Raw genomic sequence first — 19,288 nt, forward strand, 5'->3', positions numbered from 1 at the left:
GGTTTATAAATAGTGTTACTATGTAAGGGGCTACTGTATTCACATGAAAAATACAATCATGTAAAATTATTACCATTTTCCTCCTAACTCCAAAGTGACAGGGATGAGATGTTTTGCAGCTGCCTGTGCCACGATTTTCCCAACTGCTGTACTTCCCGTGAAAAGTATGTAGTCCCATCTTTCTGCCAAAAGTGCAGTTGTCTCCAGTACTCCACCTGTGATGCACCTCACACACTCCTACATAGACAAAAAAGTTATATTAAATCTTAACCTTGTCTACAAATTCCATATGACATACACACCATATATATGATTTAAGAAAGCTTCAGAACCAAATTCTAATGTAAATGATACCCCAGCACCTAACGAAAATCTAATAACTGAGAACAAGAAATTAGTTCATAGAAAACAAATACCCCTCAAGTGATCTAAACCCAAAATTCAGCTGAATGGATTGATGGGCAGGGTGGGCATACCATGGTAACACAACATGACATTCCATCTTCATGGAATTTTTGGTCTTGTTTTTGTTGACAATTGAATCCCACTGACCTTTAAACCCTTGGACGAACTGATTACCTGAGAATGTTATGTCCTAAAAAAAATTACAAAACAGTACATGGACTAGAAGTGATTTATTTTTTTTAAACCAAAACACATGCTCTTCCCCTCAACCATGATGGTTGTTGTTGTTGTAGGGTTTAACGCCATTTTTCAGCACACGATAGGCTATACATGGCGGCCAGTATTAATGGTGGAGGAAGAACCCAGAAAATCCCCGGAAAGAACCACCGACCCTCAAGAAGCTACTGGCAAGCTTTCTCACATACCCACATTAGCCGAATCCGAGACTCAAACATATGCAGACAGAGGTGAGATGGTAGTGATCCGTAACGGAGAGCGCTTTAGACCATTCGGCCACCAACCATGATGGCATTGTTATTTTATGACAAAGGTAATTAACAGAAAGAAAGAAAATATCTAGCAAAGTGAAAAGAATACCTATTTTAGCAGCGTAATACACAAAGTCCTAGCTTTTAGTCTCACTCCCATTAGACTGAAACTGTTTGGTCAATTTAAGGAGTATACAGAACACTTCAGTTCTGCCAAAATTAGGATAAGTTTAACATTTGTCTAAAATGGGGTGAGTAGAATAAAATCTTCAAATTCCAAAGAAGAGATTTACTGTGTGTTTGCATAAAATATTGTTAACAAAACAAGTCACAAGAATTAAAATATGTATTAAAAAATTATAATGGCAAGAACTCTACTCAAGTCATCTATATATGCCAACCAATATAAATGACAAATTTATTTGTCTATTTTGAATGATTTGGGCTACACTGTGCTAGCAAAGTTTTTCCCCAAATATTTTTGGCCAAAATTTTAAAAAATTTGAAAACATGAAATACTTTCTGCAATAACCAGAAAACTGTGTCTGGATACAGGCATAAATATAAATATGTTTTCCAAAACATCTATCTTTTTTAGCAAAATTTGTTTCTCACAGAGTCAGTGACTTTTACTTAATTATCCCAATAGTTCAAGATCATTTAAACTCGTCCATGATATACTGCAAATATTCCAACCAAACTTAATCTAAGACCAAAAAGTTTAAATCTGTAAGACATAAAACAAATCAACCAATCCATTGTGCTATGGCACATTTTTTGTCTGCCCTGTGTTTATTAGTCTCAGTGTAGGCAGTACTAATGTATGGTTGACAGTCAATTCCGTGATTGTACATTTGGCAGGCACAGTTCCTGCTGACAAAGAAATGTTAGAATTCAACAGTGTAAAAGGTAAATCTGGAAATTTGGTTAAAATTTCAGACCATAATAGGTTTTCTGATATCCAAATGCAAAAAAATCACAGGGGAACATGATCAATACTCTCATTCTTCTCGCATCCTCTGTTATGAATCTTTTTCTCACAAATAAATAGAATGTCAGGCCTCAAGGTGTCCTAGTGTGGTACTTTGGCAAGTGAAATATTTTGCCTTCTCATCAACAGTTTATGTACAAGCTTTATATTGATTTAGCAAGTAAGACTACTTATGGACAATAGTGTTGCCCTCTCATACATTAACAAAATGGAGGTTGCCTTGGGTTCATGAATCATGGTTCAGAACTATCTGACACAGGTATCACCTGTAACCAATCTTCTCAAACTGATCATTCATTCAGTCATGGGACTGAATAAGCATCAGATAAGTTTGTGATAATCTACACATCGTAGCTGAAAGGTTCCAACTTTCTTCCTAGCTAATAGTCAATGAAATCTCCAGAGACTGTTTGAGGACCAGATAAGGCCTTGCTCCACCATTTCATCCAATATTGTTTTCATTTCTTTGCTTTGTGTGAAAGGTATTCTAGAGGGCCATTGCATAACTACTGTCTCTGAAATTGTCTTGATACTGTCAGTTAAGATCTCTGGTTTACCAGACCTTTTTGTTAGAACATCCTGAAATTCTTTGCAAAAATCTTGTATCCTTTCATTTCTTTTTCATCAACTTGATTCCCACTTTAACTACCATCTTCATCGGCTCTCTGTGGAAACTTGATGTCCATAGCATTTTTCGTCTGTTCCAGTGTTGCCAACAGCACAGCACACTTGTATTCATGCAGTAAGTTTACATGATAGGTTTCCATACCGTGCTTACCTGGAACAGATATGTGGTAGTTAACAGGTCCATGTGAATCACATCATAAGGACCATGCCACTGCGTCTTCAACCTGGCTGAACCTGATGGCAAGAGATTAAGGACTTCATTCCCTTGGCAACACTCCTGTCTTTTTGTGATGATAATGAAATGCCTTGATTGTTTTTTTCCATTCATTTCTTGGCTTTTGCTGTGTTACACTCCTTATAGTGTACTTAGTAGTTAACAGTGTGTGTGATTAGGATTTTTAACATAGCATTAACAAATTTTCAGTCATATCGCTATGATGTCTGCACTGTGGCAGTTTATAGTGATGTCTAGCACTGTGGCATCATACCGCAGACATGTAGCATGATGTCCCACCCAGTCACATTATCCTGACACCAGGCCAACCAGTCCTAACACTAACCTCTTAATGCTGAGTGCCTAGTGAGGCAGCTGTTAGTGCCATTTTTATAAGTCTTTGGTATGACTCGGCCAGGGATTGAACCCATGACCTCCTGCTTCCAAAGCATAGCTCTAACTACTAAGCCACCGGAGCAGTAACAACTGTTTTTTGTACACTGCAGATCAGCCAGTCACTGCCAATAACACACAGGTTCGCTGAATCCAAAACATCCAGAACTGTCAAATACAATTCCAATGGAATGACAATTCAAGACACTAGTCACTTCAGAATTATTGAAATCCCATTACTACCACCAACAATTTTACATTAGGGTTCAACAGACACACAAACACCAGAAAAGGTCCAACAACTTGATGTAAAACTAAAACTGAAATCTAGAAAAAAAACAAATCCAGTGTTGCTCTCAGTATCAAATCAAGCCTAGTAAATAACTACCTGCTCTCCAACTATATAAGTGTTATAGTAAGGATTAGAGAAAAGCAATCTATATTAATTCAACATCCTTATCCAATCGTATAAAACTCGTCCAGACTAATAAACAACAGAACTGTGCCTGTAATGACGGACTCAAATACCCATTGTGTGGATTAATGTTCTGGCCAACAGTCACTTCTAACAGATAGTACCAGATAATCCACAAAGAGTGAAATTATGCTGCAGCAGATAACACAAGTAAATGTTGTCTTATTTAAGTTTAGTTACAAACTTGATATAGTTTGACTTCATTATCTTTTTAAGGATTTGCATAAATATTTATATATTGATTTACCCATTAAACCAACTGTCACAACCCCGCTGCTTTATTATAAATAATGCTGATCCATTACGGTATTATAAATAATACTGCAGAAGGTGTGCATTAAAGTTTAATGACTCACAAGCCCCCAGTCAGCAGTTCCAACTCTCTAAATACATATAACAACTCAAGGTTGGATAAATAACAATTTTATCAAAAATACGAATGCAAGAAGTTCATGGACATAAATCTTCAGCTCAGTATATCATAATACAATAATGGCCGGGTTGACCAAATGCCCTTTTAACTCTTTACTTTGTCATATAGAAATTACTGTCATATTGTGAGAGAGTCTCTGTTCAGTGAGTTTTCCCAAGTACTCATCTAATTTCTCTTCTTTCCTCCTTCCTTCCTCTTCCTCCTTCTATACACTGTGCCTCTTGTGTACACATTGGAAGTCTCCATGGCTTCCTTCTTATTTTCTCGGTGTCGTCACTTCGTACACCCTGGAATATCTCAGCACTGACTCTCATGGCACCTTGGGAACTTCCTTTGAGAAGACTGTATACCCAGTTCAATTCCCTTCTTTTTACGAGTTAAGTCTCAGAGTGGCTTTTAGCTAAAAATTCCCTCCTCAACATAAGCTTCCTGCTTTACTAGACAATACGTCTCTCTCCCCTGAGAATTAGCAGCTCACTAACAGGCCTGTGTGCATTTATGACTAAAAATGAAGCATTTTCCCACCTAAAGTAATGGCCCCTCCCAGCGGAAGATCCACCTTCTCTCATCCCTAATTAGTCAATATGCCTACCATTTGATGTTTTTTCCAGGTTTCTTCACACCATCTTGGTGCGCTAGGGGGTATCTGACCCGAATATGCCCTTCAGCAGAAGCCCCGCTTGCACAAGGATTAAATACCTTTGAAGCCAATTTAGAGATCCAAAATTATGTAACTCCTAGTAAGACGCCTGGCCAATATGCTCTGATTCTGCAAAATTCTGCCTTCGGTTCATTACACCAACAATGGCAAATAACTGAAATTATGTATATAATCACCCTAATAGAGCTGAATTTTTGTCAACCAAAAACAAGTTTAAATTAAATCACTTATCAAACTATGAACTCCACAGTATAATAATAGCAATAATAATCCAGGTTAAATGCCTGATGATATGCATGTATACAACACAAAAAAAGGGTGCTGCTAAGTTAGTTAATAACTGCTGATTGGAAAAAAAGTTTCCACATATGCAGTTGCACTTAATTTCTTCTGGATGTCCAATATTAGCCAAATGGACTCTTTCATAACAGTCTTCAAAGGATTTCTTCTGGATGTCCAATATTAGGCCAATGGACTCTCTCATAACAGTCTTCAAAGGATGTCTTCTGGATGTCCAATATTAGCCAAATTGACTCTCTCATAACAGTCTTCAAAGGATGTCTTCTGGATGTCCAATATTAGCCAAATGGACTCTCCCATAATAGTCTTCAAAGGATGTCTTCTGGATGTCCAATATTAGCCAAATGGACTCTTTCATAACAGTCTTCAAAGGATTTCTTCTGGATGTCCAATATTAGGCAAATGGACTCTCCCATAACATTCTTCAAATGATGTCTTCTGGATGTCCAATATTAGCCAAATGGACTCTCCCATAACAGTCTTCAAAGGATTTAACTGAGCACACCCTAGCTCTTTTTGGTCAATTAAGTAATACAACAGTACAACAGTGCTAGCTTTTCTCAGATCACGTGACTGTAAAGTTGACTCTGTCATAATCTACTTTATTATATGCTCATTTTTCCCCCGTTAACTTTACATTGTCAGAATCTTTCAGTATTACCCGATACTGAACTCGCGCAACAATACACATATAGCATTTACGTTCATAAAGGAACTACTTTCTATTGTAAACAAACAATGGATGCAGACGCCAGCACTTTTGATTTGTACACAAATCATGTACACTTGCATAAGAGGCTCTTTACATTGTAGTTGTTTAAATTTGTTTCTGAATGAACTAAAACAGATGTTTCGTGGACTGCCACATACCAGCTGTTTTGGCACATTCCGCGTTGATACAATGTTATGGATTTAAGCTAGCTACATTATATAACAGATGCAAGATAAGGTCCTTACAAATAACATACAAGTGACAAGTCATATACTCTTCTTAATAGCTGGTGATAAGAATGGCAAAATAAAATATACTTACAGCTTTACATCCTGAATTTCCTCAAAATGTATTTTCTTAATTCTGCAAATCCGAATTAATGAGCCATGTCATAGGTTTTCAATCTGGATTACACATTTCGAAATTGTTTTGTAATTTCGATGATAAGTGCAATTGCATCCTCCTTACTGCACTCAAAATGAAATAAGCATTAAATTCCATAGCGTCTTTTTGATAATTGCAATTGAAAGACTTCATATTTTTCCCACATTATGATTTCAAACATTCAGTGACAGAAACAGAAACACATTTGCAGATGTAAACATGCTTCTCCCATGCAGCTTCAATCCGATGTATTTCTTGTATAATTTGCACAGATGAATCCAGTCCAAAATCACAAACTTTCATCGAATCGAAACAAAATACCAAAATCTATTTATTCCAGATCAAATGGAAAAGTTGTTGCAATGCACATTCATTCACAATATGACAGCAAATTTCAATTTTAACTAGACACGCCATTTTCTTTCAAAAGTTATGTCAAGCGTGCGACTAAGTTCAAATTTATCTGGGCAGAGTTATGTGCGCATTAGTAATGATGTTATTGTGTAATGACAAATCTGCGCTTGTGTATTTAGTTTGGAATAAGGCATTCATTCATTTACATTGTTTCTTGTAGTGTATTTTGTTTATACAATTAAACCTTAGGTAGAATTTAAAAAATGAGCATATAATAAAAAGGTTACTGAATTTGCATGGGAAAATATGAACTCGTTTTGTCAGAAGGATATACTGTACTCCCAAGGTCATGCAGTATTCCATCCCAAAACTTGTTCATATTTTCCCATACAAATGCAGTAACCTATAAGTATAAACTGCATGAGGATTGCTTTACAGGGGCTCTAAGTAGGATAGTTCACTGTTTGTCATACCACATTTTAGTTACATACATTCTGTTGGTAAAAAAATATGTCTGTCTCTCAATTTTTTAATAAAATTTTTATTTTTTTGCTTCTATAAATTATGAAAACTGTGTTTTTCAAAACATGATCATTCAAGGGTGTGTCAAAAATCTTGGAGTTTGTTTGCATCAAATATTGCATCATGGGAGGTATGCATTAATGCAGGCCTGGCCCTAGGGCAAGGCAAATGAGGCAACCACCTTGGGCCCGACGCTTTCAGGAAATCAACTCCAAAATGCAATCTTTAATCTTTTTGCTTGGGGCCTCGCACATCCTAGGGTTGGGCCTGCATTAATGTTTCTTTTGAAATATTTGTGTTACAAAATGTCACTGAAACTCGACACATTTTGATACTTGTTAGAAAGTGCAAGTGCATGTACATGTATTTACTGACTGACCATTGTTAACAAGCATTCTAGATGACTTCAAAGTAAGAATGTCACTGCTCAGCTGGTGCTTGATGGGAGATTCACACAAAAGGAGACAATCAAAAGTAACCTCTTTCATAAAAATCACTTTGTTCATGACATGAATGGCCACTGATAAAATGCAGTCACTATAGTGCAAACAAATCTGGTGTTTTTAGCAACTGCCATACTCTCAAAATAATCAATGTCCTTTTACAAGCCTATGGATAAAGCTAGAGTAACATTTTCTAGCATACTTTGCGTATTTTATTTGTGTATTATTTCAATATATGATACCACATTATTCTTACTGAATAAATTTAATCACATACATGTCATTATATCCTTTGTATTTCATCATGCATGTATGTTATAAATAGTACAGTAATCATTTGTAATCTCTACTGGTCATAAATATTAGTCTTAAAATTTATTTTCATTTTCAAAATTTATTTTTGCCACATGTGACTGGCATTTATTCAATTTGATAAATTAATTAAGCTGTTTACATTATAAAATCTTGTGTTAAATTTTATCTAATGGATGAATGCATTAAATGATAACTATTTTAAATGAACTCTAAAGCATTTGTAATAAGATGGGGTACTTCTATACAGCTTTCAATAATTTCTTCAAAGGGAGCCTTAGAAAATGTATGGAAATTAAAGGGAAACTATGACAAATTAATAACCAGTACAACAAGCACTTTTCTGAAATCTAATTTCTACTTAATGCAGAACAGTATGCAAAATATCTGCATGTGTAAATGCTAACAACTATGTGCATGAAGTCAATCAACAGGGCTGTGTATTGTAGCTAGGCAATTTTCCTGATACATGCTGACTTAGACAGGAGTAGGAGGATATCCAAAAAGTTTAAAACCTGGTATTTATTTCTGCATTACACACACTGTCTGTATGTATCCCTTGCAAGACCACTGATAAACTCCACAGGCAAAGTTACTACCATACAGTTTGTACAGCTAAGGATTGAAATTGGTACAGGACATCCTTGGGTTATGACACTGAAGTTTCTCCATCTGTTTGTTGAAGGTGTCAATTTGCAGGAAGAATGCAATAAATCAATGAGGGGAACATAAAGCCAACAAAGTCTGCAATAAAATCTGAAACCAAATTCCAATAGATTAAGTGGATGTCATCTTTGCTTAATGGACAGAAATGGTGGACATCCACCATTCACTTAATCCATTGCCCCTTGTGTCCACTGTAGGTACATTAACTAATGTAAAATTATTCCCCAAAAAAGAGTGAAGTTGACTTTCATAAACTACTTATTTTATTTATCATGTCTACTTATATATCAGTCAACTGCAAATACAAATATTGGTAGAAAATATAACAGATGCACTTAGCATCTTGCAATATTTAATAATTATTATATGCTCATTTTTTCTCCGTTAACTTTACATTGTCAGACTCATACAATATTTTATGATATTGCACATGTGTGCACTTTATATTGAACTCATATGAATAAAGGAACTACTTTCTATTTGTAAACAAACAATGAATGCAGATGCCAGCACTTTTGATTTATTTTATTTGTCTGTGGATGAAGTAAACCAACTGTTTGAGCCATTTGAAAGTTGAGATGTCAAAGTTGACAATTTGGATGAATTCATAGACTAAAGAAAGAAAAAGCTTTCAAAGAAGCAGGCATCTGAACTTGATATCAGAAATGTGCAGCAATGGCTGTATGATAACTATTTTGTATACAAATCATGTACACTCATGTAGTAGGCGCTTTAAGTTTTTGTTGATTAAATTTGTTTCTGAATGAACTAAAGCAGATGTTTCGTGGACTAACACATAGCAGCCACATTCCACATTAACTTTTTTGATACAATGTTTTGGATTTAGGCATGTGATAGATGCCAGATTTCATAAAATTTCTGGGTCTCTACAAATAACATGCAAGTGACAAGGCATAAACTGTCTTCTTTAGCTGGTAATAAGAATGGCAAAAAATATACTTAGTTTTACATCCTGAATTTCCTCAAAATGTACTTAGTTCTGCAAATCCGAATTACATGAGCCATGTCATGGGTTCTCAAGCTTGATTACACATTTCAAAATTGTACTGTAATTTTGACCATATTCCAAGTGAAATTACATCTTCCTTACTGCACTCAAAATGAAATAAACATTATATTCCATAGCATCTTTTTGATAATTGCAATTGAAAGACTTCATATTCTTCCCACATTATGATTTCAAACATTCAATGACAGAACAGAAACACACTTGCAGATGTCAACACACTGCTCAGTCACTGCTGAAATCCAATGTACCTCATGTAGAATAGGCACAGATAAATCCAGTCCATACTCATGAAATTTCATAGAAATGACAAAAATACCAAAATCTATTCATTCCAGATCAAATGGAAATGTTGTTGCATTGCACATTCATTCACAAAATGACTCAAAATTTCAATTTTAAGTAGACCAAAACACCATTTTCTTTCAAAAGTTATGTCTAGTGTGCAACTAAATTCAAATTTATCTGGGCAGAGTTATGTATGCGTTAATAATGTTGTTGTTGTGTAATGATGAACATGTGCTTGTGTATTTAATTTGGAATAGGTTATACATTCAGTTACTTTGTTTCTTGTAGTGTATCTTTGTATATATATAAATCGTTAGGTAGAATAAGAAAATGAGCATATAATAAAAAGGTTACTACATTTGTACTGGAAAATATGAACTCGTTTTGTCGGATGGATATTTTCCCGTACAAATGCAGTAACCTATAATTACTTAACTACTTGCATTATATGAAGTTTATATAAGCAGGTAGTGACAAACATAGCTGCTGATTGTTAATTTTCATGGCCTACTGATCAAAGAACTTCAAAATTCATGGATTGTGTGCAGCACATATGAATACTTTAACAGTATATCAAATTTTGCTATTTAAGGGGTGAATGATGACAGCAGAGTGGATAAATGGGATGGTCTGAAATGTATATCTCTTAATATGCCATTCCGGATTTTCGATGAATGCACAGTAGTGATGTTTTTTGCCAATGCCTTATGAAAAAAATTGAATTTCAACAACTTCAAAAACAACACCAACAACTAGAAACATATTCAAGGACTATCGATACCCCCCCCCCATTACACTGCCTGTAAATGTTAATTCAAATCATATCCAAGGTGTGATGAAAAGATACGGTATATGGCTTGGCAAGGGTAACACTACATGCCCCTGCAACTGTAGTGTTAAGAATAACAATGACAAAAATAACAACCCATGGTTCTTGCGGACATGTGTGGCCACAGGTAAAAACACTTAAGCAAGATCTCTTACTGTATCTAGATATTTAGGGAACAATTCTTCCAGAAGGCGCATGGTGCTAGTTGACAACTCAGACGGTTTCACAACTGCACAGTTACCTGCAATAAATAAATAAACATTTCACATTAATGTTTGATATGAATTTGAATGACAAAGGATAAGGAGATAGAGCTTGTGTTACATTTCTAGGACATACTGTGTGACATGGTCAAGTTAAACCTATAGAAGTTAAGGCTATCTTTATATTACCTGTGCCTATCAGTTAAAAGCAGCTGATGCAATTCTTGTGTATGGCTGAAAATGATTGAAAATTATGCTCCAATTTTTCCATCAAGGTTGAACCTCTGACCAGTTTATTGAGTATGAAAAGCAAGTTTCATTGGTCTGAAAAATGTCACAAGGCTTTCGATAAGTTAAAGGCCATATTTAAGAGTGCACCAGCTCCTGATTTCAGGTTTTAAATACTACAGAGCAACTTAAGTCCAATATGCATTTACCACAAACTGACTATACGACATTAGTGAGATGAACTCCACCCACATTTTAGCTACAATTTATACTTAATAGGTAGGTGCTTATAAATCTTTCAAATCTGGGTCTATGCAGTTTCTTTGAAATAGCCAGTAGAAACAACCAACATAGACCCTGATCTGCCGCATGATTGGGTAAGTGAGTGGCCGCATAATGGAACAGCGATCACAGACTATGCTATCTGCAGTTGGACCTAACCTATAAGTGAGTATACATGGTACCAAGAAGCAAGTGAAGTCCTACTCAAGTCTTCCATTCTATGGATTAGGGGCATTCTATGGATTGTAGGTGTTCTGTGAATTATCAGTTATGTTTGGTTGAAAATTAAACCATTTAACTATATAATGAATGGAAAAATTCTGAACCCTTTCATTGTAAAGTTAATATAAGAAACCTGATTTAAAGCTTAATATTTTTAGGGAGAAGTACATTCATAAATATATAACCAGTTTATTGCACATTTCATGACATCAATAAAATGAACAAATTTTCTTTGTTACCTGAAGGCTGTGTGTGTGTGTCATTTAACAGTATCTCATCATGATAGTGGCAATATGGTGCCAACTAAAGGTATAGTTTCAAAAATGTAAAACTGGACTGCACACACATATTGGACGATAAACACTTCCAAAGAAATGTTAAACATGAGAACAAAAAAATAAACTATAATCCAGAAAGATATTCCAATTCTGTAAAAAAAAAAAAACAATATATATATATATATATATATATATATATATATATATATATATATATATATATATATATATATATATATATATATATATATATATATAACATGGAAGATAATTATCTAAAGTACACTAACAAATGTTTGATCTATTTACCACACATTGTAAGACATTAATAAATACATTATCATTACTCAAGCAGATTAGGGTCTATGATATATGTAGTTGGTCTCAAGTATATATGGTACCTGTCAAAATAATGAAAATATTCTAACTGGCATTTTGGTACCTTTGTCGCTTTCAGTATATTTTTGTTAACTTCTGAATTAAATTTGCTACTTTAGGTCTATTTCCAGGATAGTTTACTATGAATTGTATTTCAAATATCAAAAGATGGCATCAGTCAATATCTCTCTCTCTGTGTAAGGTTTCTGAAAAATCTGGATGTAATAAATATTTAAAATGTTTAAATGTCCCATCCTGAGCAACCTTACAAAGAATCCTATCTAACATCATTTAACAATGGTTTCAGTGAAACCCCATGTCAATATGACCATCCATTCAGGAGGAATAACAATAACAAGATTTTCAAGAATGCAGCTGTGGTACTGGATATCTGTGGACACCATTTTGATTTATGACCAGCTAAACATCACAAGACATATATCAGTCAAACCCCATGTCAATACAACCATCCATTCATCAGCAGAAGTGACAAGATTTTAAAAATGGTCACAGTAGCAGCCATAATGGATATTGGATTGGCACCCTTTTCAATTAGGACCAATTAGACATCTTAAAAAATCTTGTAGAGAAAATCACATGTCAATGTGACCATCTGTTCATGGGTTGTAGTGATAATATTTTGAAGGCAGCTGCTGTGGCAGTCATATTTGATATCCAGGAGCACCATTTTTATTTAAAACCAACTAGACCTTGGGATGAATGTGCGTGTAACAATTGATGGCAATCCTCCCAGTTACAAGATTGTGAAGGAGTAACCATAACAAAATTGTGCTAAATGGAGACAGACACTGGATGTTGAACAAGAAGTCATTCCCTTTACTCTTCTGGTCTGTGACCAGTGGAGCTCAAAAAGGATTTAGATTTATTTCAAGCATAGTGATATATTAATTATATTTCAGTTTCCAAAAGCTGATATTATTCAGAATATTTCTGCAATTTATTTCAAAATTCTGAATGCAAGAAATTGTTAAAATATTGCAAAATTGTCTCATCCTGGGAAAAATCCTTGAATTCTAAGCAAAATCTGATTAGGGTCATGTTACAATCATGTCCATAATGACAAATTAGTTTAGTGATAACATTTAGTTTATTTTCCACTTTGTCAGTAACAAAAATTTCTGGATATAAACAGCTTGAAAAGTCTTCTACAAGAACATGTTTAATTCTGAAACAAATTATATATATATATATATATATATATATATATATATATAAACCGCTCCGGTGGCCTAGTGGTTGGAGCATCCACCTTGAATGCAGGAGGTTGAGGTTTTAAATCCCTACCGAGTCATACCAAAGACATAAAAATGGTACTAACAGCTGCCTTGCAAGGTGCTCAGCATTAAGAGGTTAGTGTTAGGACTTGTTGGCCTAGTGTCAGGATAATGTGACTGGGTGGGACATCATGATGCCCCAGTACTAGACATCACTATAAACTGCCACACTGCAGACATCATAGCGATATGACTGCAAAATTGTTCAAGCTACGTTAAAAATCCAAATCACAGACACACACACAAATATATATACAACACAAAGCATTCCATTTCAACCAATGATGTTGTATGGTCCACTCTTGTTTTAATATAATTTTCTACCATAATTGTCCAACAAATTGCTAGTATGTGGCAACATGGTATATACAAAATAAATGTATATTTCCCAAAGAATATGCAGGTATGTCATAATCAAACTTTGAGAATGATCATTTAAGAATACTTCTCATTTGTATGAAGTTTAATTAAAGACAAGTACACTGCACCTGCAGCTATGGCTCCAATCAAGGGTAATAGGACAAGCTGTAGAGGGAAATTCCAAGCCCCTATTATCAATACCACACCGTAAGGTTCTCTCTTGATATACTTGTCATCAAAGAAGAAAAGTATCCCAGCATTTACCTGAAGAAAAAAATAGATGAATATCAGAATGACCCTTATCACATGCATGTATCTATTCTGGTTTTTAAAACAAAGTTTCTGTGAAACACAATGTCACACTTGCCTACCATCGTAAAGAGCTGGAGAAATAAAACATGAACAGAAGATCTTAAGAAAATTGACACAACCACAACCACCACCACCATTATTCCACAAAGTTTCCCTATGTCTTAGAATCTGATAAGTAAGACCATGTGAGTAAGAAATACTTTTTCATCTCAACTGAAAACTCTGGTTACTTTTACAACAGATGAAAAGTCCCTTTGAGGGACAGGTGTTCTATTGTCCAAAAATAATTCAGGTAATTAAGACATTCGACCATTTTATTTTTACATGCTGAGTGTTAAAGCAATCACTAATATTCTTAAGCAACAAGATCTCTAAATTAGCTGATGGCAAAACCATATAGGATGTAGGATTGGCACCATTATTTTTAGGACAAACAAGACACCATAAGGAGACTTTTTGATGAAAACCCCATGCCAATATTAGCATCCATTCAGAGGAATAAGTGAGGATTTGCAATATGCTATTGAGGCAGCCATACCAGATGTCAGCAAGGACCAACTATATATCATAAGAAGCATTTTGGTGAAAACCCAATTAATATGACTATCAATTCTGGTGGACTAATGATTACAAGATTTTCAAGATGGCCAACATGGTGGCTATACTAGATATCAGATCAGCATCATTTTTATTCTGATTCAACTAGGCATAATAAAAACTCTTTTGGTTAAAACCCCATGTCAATATGACTTTCTATTCAGGAGGAGTGGCAATGACAAGATTTTCAAGATGACTGCTGTGGTAACCATAATGGATTTCAGATTGGTACAATTTTTATTTAGGACCAACTAGACGTTAGAAGAAGTCTTTTGTTGAAAACCATCCAGTCCAGATGAGTAGCAATAACAAGATTTCCAAGATTGCCATTGGATGAATATTAGTGTCAAGTTTCTTGGCAAAATTCCAAGTAGTTTAGGAATAGCAATAGCAAACTTGTGTTAATGGACGGACATTGAACAACAGATGACATATTACGGACAATGGACAGCAGGCCATTCCATAAGCTTGTCTGGTCTATAACCAGTATAGCAAAAACGAGTTGGAGTTTAAACATGAGAATGTATTCAAAAATTTGGACTTTGCAAGACAAAAATGAAGCATGTTCTACCAAATACAAAATTTAAATCTGCCCAGTGGAAGGAAACCTTTTTTTAGATGGGTCCTAACGTAACGGCTAGTGTTAGTGAAGAAGTTATCCCTGTTTTGCTGTCATAAATATAGACATAAAGAATTAAGACTTTGAAAATGTAAAGTGGCTTATATTTATTCAGAGAAGAAGATAGGGTCATATATATATATATATATATATATATATATATATATATATATATATATATATATATATATACCCTTCCATGCCAGAATGTCATTTTGGAGATGTAAGAGTTTGATTTTATAAACAGGAAGTTCATATTAAAAAAGTATACAGGGAAGTGATAGACATCATGTGTGTGCACCTGTTTAGCATTGTATATTAGCTTTCTCGAACACTTTGAGGTGTTTTGCTCCTGGAACAAATCACTTTTTGGAGTTTGGCTCCCCTACACACAAAAATGAGAATAACACGGATAGATAAAACATTAAGAACATTACAACTAAAGATTCCAGATATTATAACACATTTTTGACCTCAGATCTGAGATTCATATAAGGTTTTATATGGATGTTTTGAACAGTTTGTCGCAGAAACGAAGTGTGTATAGAGGGAGGGACAAACAGATGGGAAGAAACTTTTAACATGCTGTGAAGTCGATGATTTCTCAATAGCTGAGGGCAAAACTAGATGAATGACCTCATCGTCTGATACACTTGGGTCTTCCGTATTGGACTTGCACCGTAGATACATGACTCTGTAGTTGTCATGGGGACAAGAAATGTTTGAAAAGGACTTACCATATATCCTCACTTATAAGTCAAGCCAAAATGCAAAATGCACAGACCAATAATCCACATAATATGCCAGCATATACTGAATTGTGAAGTTTGTTATAGTAAACGTCGTACAGGTCATGTATGAACATTTATTTATATGAAATTATTTATATTTATTTATATTTATATTAAACATACATTTTTGTTTTAAAATTTTATGATAATTTTGTTTAAGCAAAGGCTATTCAACGCTGATAGTCGATGTTCTGCAACTTAACTGTCGTCAAGAAACTTCCAGACAAAAATTATTGAGCGCTATGGACTTTTTACAATGGTGGCCATGTACTAAACTGAGTCAAGAAAAGTGTATGTAGAATCTACTCGTCACAATATGGTAGTACGAATTTCCTTATAGCATGTGTAGCTTTCATTGTGACATCACAGCATGAAACATTCCGGGATGCAGGATTGCTCTTGATCGCACCCTTAGGTCCCACTCGTCCAAAAAATATCCACGTACTTTAATATGGATCTTACCATATGTGCCTATCGGGGCGTGTAAATAATGACCTTCCAATCTACACCACTTGCAACTACCTTCTCTCCAGTCAACCTTCCTGACATGTATGCAAATTTCTTCCGTGACAAAGTACAAACCATTAGAGATAAGCTTGACACCACAATTTCAATTGACTCGTCGTCACCATACAGTTGGGATACAGAATTTGAGCGGCAACCATTAGCGGCATTTGAACCTGTCTTTATGGATTTCGTACATACAATCCTGATGAAGAGTGCACCAAAGTCATGCGAACTTGATGCAATTTCCAACGTCACTGCTGCTTGAGTGCTTAGATCCAGTATTGCCTTCACTAACTGATGTTATTAATACCTCTCTCTCATCCGGGGAATTCCCATCATTTTTAAAAACTGCCATTGTAAAGCCTCTGCTGAAGAAACCAACACTAGATCATAACGATTTAAAGAACTACCGCCCAGTTTCTAATCTCCCATTCATATCAAAAATCTTAGAAAAGGTTGTTCTATCCCAGCTTGTATCTCATCTGAATTGAAACAGTCTTTTTAGCAATGTACAATCTGCATATCGCCCTTGTCACAGTAGGGCCTACTGAAACTACTCTTCTAAAAGTTGTTAATGACATTCTTTCTGCGTTGGATAGCGGAAAGATTACAGTCCTCGCCCTCCTTGATTTGTCTGCAGCATTTGACACAATAGACCATGATATATTACTTCACCGTCTCCAGCATGCATTTGGCATTCATGATACAGCCTTACTGTGGTTCAAGTCCTACTTAGTCAACGGGACACAAATTGTATCTGCAAACGGAATACACTCCAGCCCAGTTGATCTATGTTGTGGTGTTCCACAGGGGTCTGTTCTTGGACCTGTTCTCTTCATTCTGTACACTCAGTCTCTCTCAAGTGTCATAGATCGTCATCCAGTGTCTCACCAATTGTACGCTGATGACACCCAAATATACAAATCTAGCCACCCAACTGAAGTTGATGCTATCATCCAAGGTGTAGAGAGGTGCATTTCTGATGTGAAATCATGGATGACTTGTAACAAGCTGCAGATGAATGATGATAAAACTAAGGCCACTCTGATCACAACACAAAGACTTTCTCATTCACATCCTTTACCTCAAACAATAAATATCAGCAACACCAACATTAAATTCACACAGTCAGTACGAAACCTAGGTGTTACTCTGGACAGTACTCTCACATTGCACCAACATGTCATGAACATATGCAAGGCTGCATATCTTGAGCTGAGACGCATCAGCTCAATTCGCAAATATCTTTCAGTTGATGCCACTAAAATACTTGTGTGTTCATTAGTACTTTCAAGACTGGACTATTGTAACTCAATTCTGTCTGGTTCATCTCAATATCTGCTCCAGAAACTTCAAACAGTTCAAAAAACAGCTGCTCGGATCATACTTAGAGTACCACAATCAGAGCACACCTTCCCGCTGCTCTGCACTCTACACTGGCTATCAATTCAATCCAGAATCAAACACAAAATTTGTTCTCTGTGCTACGTTTCACTGTCGGACTCTAGTCCAACATACCTATCCGACCTCACCCATCTGTACACACCAGCAAGATACTTACGCTCCTCTTCTGACAATCGTATACTCATTATTCCCACTATGAAAACAAAGTCATATGGACAGCATTCTTTTGCATACCAGGGCCCAGCAACGTGGAATGAATTGCCCACTGAACTTAGACACAAAGACACAGTAATCCCATTCAAGAGTGCTCTTAAAACTCACTTATTTCGAGTGCAAGAACAAACTTAAAGACCTAATAATGTTTCCTACCTTAAATATTCTCAGGATGTTTTTTAATGTTTTCTAATTTCATGGTGTTTGTTTTTGTAATCATATCATTATATGTTTTGTTTTTTTTATCTTATAGGTGTTGTCTAATATTGTAAAGCGCTTAGAGCTTCTAAAGATTAGGCGCTATACAAAGTCCTTATTATTAATATTATTATTATTATTAATCTGGATGTATAAGGATCCAAATAAAGGGAACAATTGCCATTTAAAGGTATCTAGAATCAAATTCTAAAAAATGATATTCATTACCGAATGGTCGGTGTTAAATGCCTACATAACGTGTGTGGCTTTTACTATACAAGTAATCAGCAGAACCAATAACATAGCACATTAAGTGATATATTATTCTACAAGAACGACTCTCTTTTTCTGCTTAGAATTCTCAAAACATATGAAAACCGGGTAAAGCTACTGGAATCATAAATGAATTTGGGCACAGTGCTGTATGTGTCATTGTTATTCAAGTCTTCATGCCTTTCGTTACCGCACAGCAAATCTGGATGAGTTTAACCCCTAAAACTCTTTTCTTGAAGACTTTAAAACAATATCAATGAAGTAAAACAATAGCTTAAATGTTAGAACTATTGGATTAGCTGCTATTCATCACCTTTTCAGGCTTCATCCAATCTTTCAGGTTGTTTAGGCAGCGTGAAAGGTCATCCCTGACAAGGCCTATCTCCATTAAACAGGATTCGTGTCGTGGCTGAAAGAGAAGGCTTAATGTAAAATTACTAAGATTTACTATTCATTACAGTTAAATTTGGTTTCCTTCACTCCAGTACTACGTATGTTCAGCCAATGGAGATACAAATATTAGAGAACAGTGGTTGATGTTGAAAAGCACATAGGGTCAACAGAACAGTATTGTTTGGGGGATTTTTTGTAAATCACATGCTTA

At 35.3% G+C, this 19,288-nt stretch overlaps 1 protein-coding gene across 3 annotated transcripts in view; it reads right to left on the minus strand.

The window, feature by feature from the left end:
* Positions 1 to 19,288, minus strand: part of LOC149787714 (aldehyde dehydrogenase family 3 member B1-like) — an 84,011-nt gene that overhangs the window by 40,887 nt on the left and 23,836 nt on the right. For all 3 annotated transcript variants that reach the window (XM_089973909.1, XM_089973910.1, XM_089973911.1), the window contains 4 exons: positions 18,998 to 19,093; positions 13,899 to 14,034; positions 10,680 to 10,765; positions 74 to 237 (listed from right to left, as the gene is read on the minus strand). In XM_089973909.1, the coding sequence (XP_089830035.1) occupies positions 74 to 237; positions 10,680 to 10,765; positions 13,899 to 14,034; positions 18,998 to 19,093 (482 nt within the window). The remainder of the gene's footprint in view (positions 1 to 73; positions 238 to 10,679; positions 10,766 to 13,898; positions 14,035 to 18,997; positions 19,094 to 19,288) is intronic.

This window comes from Sinohyriopsis cumingii, chromosome 11 (assembly GCF_028554795.1).
Source record: "Sinohyriopsis cumingii isolate HCF-2022 chromosome 11, ASM2855479v2, whole genome shotgun sequence".
In the NCBI taxonomy this organism is placed as follows: Eukaryota; Metazoa; Mollusca; class Bivalvia; order Unionida; family Unionidae; genus Sinohyriopsis; species Sinohyriopsis cumingii.